This window comes from Phyllobates terribilis, unplaced genomic scaffold, assembly GCF_046119375.1.
Source record: "Phyllobates terribilis strain yellow unplaced genomic scaffold, ASM4611937v1 Scaffold_9__5_contigs__length_417890890, whole genome shotgun sequence".
NCBI classification, from domain to species: domain Eukaryota; kingdom Metazoa; phylum Chordata; class Amphibia; order Anura; family Dendrobatidae; genus Phyllobates; species Phyllobates terribilis.
Window position 1 is genome coordinate 3,377,341 of NW_027362769.1, and position 2,951 is coordinate 3,380,291.

General features: G+C 42.3%; 1 protein-coding gene across 1 annotated transcript; it reads left to right on the forward strand.

Moving 5' to 3' along the window:
* The first annotated feature begins 427 nt into the window (after positions 1 to 427).
* On the forward strand, positions 428 to 1,912 carry LOC141162727 (uncharacterized). The gene is made up of 2 exons (XM_073649091.1): positions 428 to 1,266; positions 1,525 to 1,912. Exons 1-2 carry the CDS (start codon positions 428 to 430, stop codon positions 1,910 to 1,912), a joined length of 1,227 nt encoding a protein of 408 aa, XP_073505192.1.
* The last annotated feature ends 1,039 nt before the right edge of the window (positions 1,913 to 2,951 follow it).

Here is a 2,951-nt window from a genome sequence, read left to right on the forward strand (position 1 = left end):
TTGATGACTTAGCCATCTTGATTGTAGGTAATGATTTTCAAAGCCGTGACACTGTGCTTCAGAAAAGGAACAATAGTTTGCAACGAGTAGCAGAAACTCACAGGTCTATGATGCTCTGCAATATCCAATCATCTTTTGGCAGGGACAGGATGGCTATCACTTTGGAATACCTCAGACAGATCCTACAACAGGCAACCCTTCAGGAAAAATAGTGTCTGCCATGGACTTCTATGCATATAGGATAATGACAAGATTTGCAGAGGAAAATCACATCTTGAAATGCAAACACCTCTTACGCCAATTTATTGTTGACATGTATGCAAAGATTGAGAGTGTACGTCTTTTATATATCCGACTAAATCAAAAGAAGCTCAGGGCAGAGGAATATATTCACCTTAGAGATGCTGATCCAAAAGAGTTGGGGAAAATGGTTATTCTTCCATCAACTGTCACTGGAAGCCCACAACACATGCATGAATACACACAGGATGCAATGACTTATGTGAGAAAGTATGGCCGTCCTGATCTTTTCATCACCTTTACTTGCAATCCTGCATGGGAGGAAATTGGAGGGCACCTGTTGCCGGGCCAAAAAACAGTGAATCGCCATGACCTTATTGCTTGGGTTTTCAAACAGAAACTTTCAAAAATGACTAATCTCATCACAAAATCACATATTTATGGTGAGACACAGTGCTGGATGTATTCAGTTGAATGGCAAAAAAGAGGCCTTCCTCACGCACACATCTTGATTTGGCTGAAGCAAAAAATACAGCTTATCGAAATTGACAACATCATTAGTGCTGAATTGCCAGGCCCTTATATTAACCCATTGCTGTTTGACACCATCACAAAAAACATGATCCATGGTCCGTGTGGGAGTCTCAACAAAAATTCTCCCTGTATGATTGATGGCAGGTGTTCAAAGCATTACCCACGATCCCTGGTCCAAGAAACCCAAACAGGAAAAGATGGACATCCAGTCTACCGAAGAAGAAAGCCAGGGGATGGTGGTTTCATAGCAAAGCTCAAAATGCTTGTTGGATCATCACTCCAAGAGATGGAAATTGACAACAGGTGGGTAGTGCCTTACAACCCTTTGCTCTCAAAAATCTTCCAGACCCACATAAATGTCGAATCTTGCCACTCTGTGAAATCAATCAAGTATATCTGCAAATATGTCCACAAAGGAAGTGATCAAGCAGTTTTTGAACTCCAGAAAAATGGACCTATTATTGATGAAGTGGAGGCATTCCAGATGGACAGGTACATAAGCAGCAATGAAGCTGTTTGGAGAATACTAGGATTCTCCATTCATGAGCGCTACCCACCAGTTGCACATCTGAGTGTGCACTTGGAAAATGGACAGAGAATTTACTTTAACCCAGCAAACTTGCAGCAGCAGCTCCTAACACCACCTAAGACCACCCTCTTGGCATTTTTTGAGCTGTGTCATCAAGACCCTTTTGCAAAAACAATTCTCTACTGTGATTTACCAAAGTACTACACTTGGAATGCCTCCAGAAAAACACTGGAACAGAGGAAAAGGGGGCTTGATATTGAAGGCTATCCAGGGGTGAAAGCAACTGATACTCTTGGTCGCGTCTACACTGTTCATCCGTCAAATGCAGAGTGCTTCTACCTGCGCATGTTACTTCATGTTGTCAAAGGCCCTACATCATTTTCTGACTTGAAGACCGTCGGAGGCCATGTATGTGAAACATTCAGGGAAGCTTGCCAAAGAAAAGGACTTTTGAAAAATGATGGACACTGGGACATGACCCTCAGTGAAGCAGCAGCCTCACAAACCCCAAAGCGACTAAGACACCTCTTTGCTATTATTCTAACAACCTGTAGCATTTCAAATCCTCTTGAGATTTGGACAAAACTGGACAAAACTGATCTCAGCTAGGACATCCTCATGCAGATTAGAAGGGAAAATCCTCAGCAACTCATCAACTTCACTGAGGAATTGTTCAATGAAACTTTAATGCTTATTGAAGATCAGTGCATAGCAATGTCAGGAAAAGCCTTACAGTTGCTTGGTTTGCCTGCTCCAATAAGAAATCCTGAAGGCATCCAAATGTGTAGGGAGATTTTCCTAGAAACAAACTACAATATTGATGAACTGACAGCATTTGTGTCTCAAAACGAGCCAATATTGGTACCAGATCAAAGGGATGCCTATAACTACATTTTAAGTTTCAATGAAACCAACAAAGGTGGGATTGTCTTCCTTGATGTTCCAGATGGAACAGGAAAGACATTTGTAATCAACTTGCTCCTGGCAAAATTTCGACAACAAAAAAAGATTGCACTTGCAGTGGCATCTTCTGGAATTGCAGCTACGCTTTTAAAAGGTGGCAGGACAGCACATTCGACATTCAAACTACCACTTAACCTGTCTCATAGTGACAGCCCCATGTGTAATATTGCCAAGGGATCAGGACTGGCCAAATTGCTTCAAAAATGCAGTGCCATCATTTGGGATGAATGCACCATGTCACACAAAAGGGCTCTGGAAGCAGTGGACAGACTGCTGCAAGACCTGCGTAGCAACAAATATATCATGGGAGGAGTAGTTGTTGTTTTGGCAGGTGACTTCCGCCAAACACTACCTGTTATTCCAAGATCAACCCCTGCAGACGAACTGAATGCCTGTCTCAAAGCATCGTACCTTTGGAGAAAAATAAAGAAAATGTCACTGAACACAAACATGAGGGTTTACATGACAGGCGATGTTTCTGCTGGACTGTGTTCGAGCCAGCTGTTGACTATTGGAGATGGCAAGGCACTAGTAAATGCAACCACTGGACAGATCACCTTCCCAAGCAAGTTTTGTTGTATTGTGACTTACATTGAGGAGTTGAAAGCAAAGGTTTTTCCAAACATTCAACTCCACTTCAAAAATTCTGGCTGGCTGTGTGAAAGGGCTATTCTAGCTCTCGAAA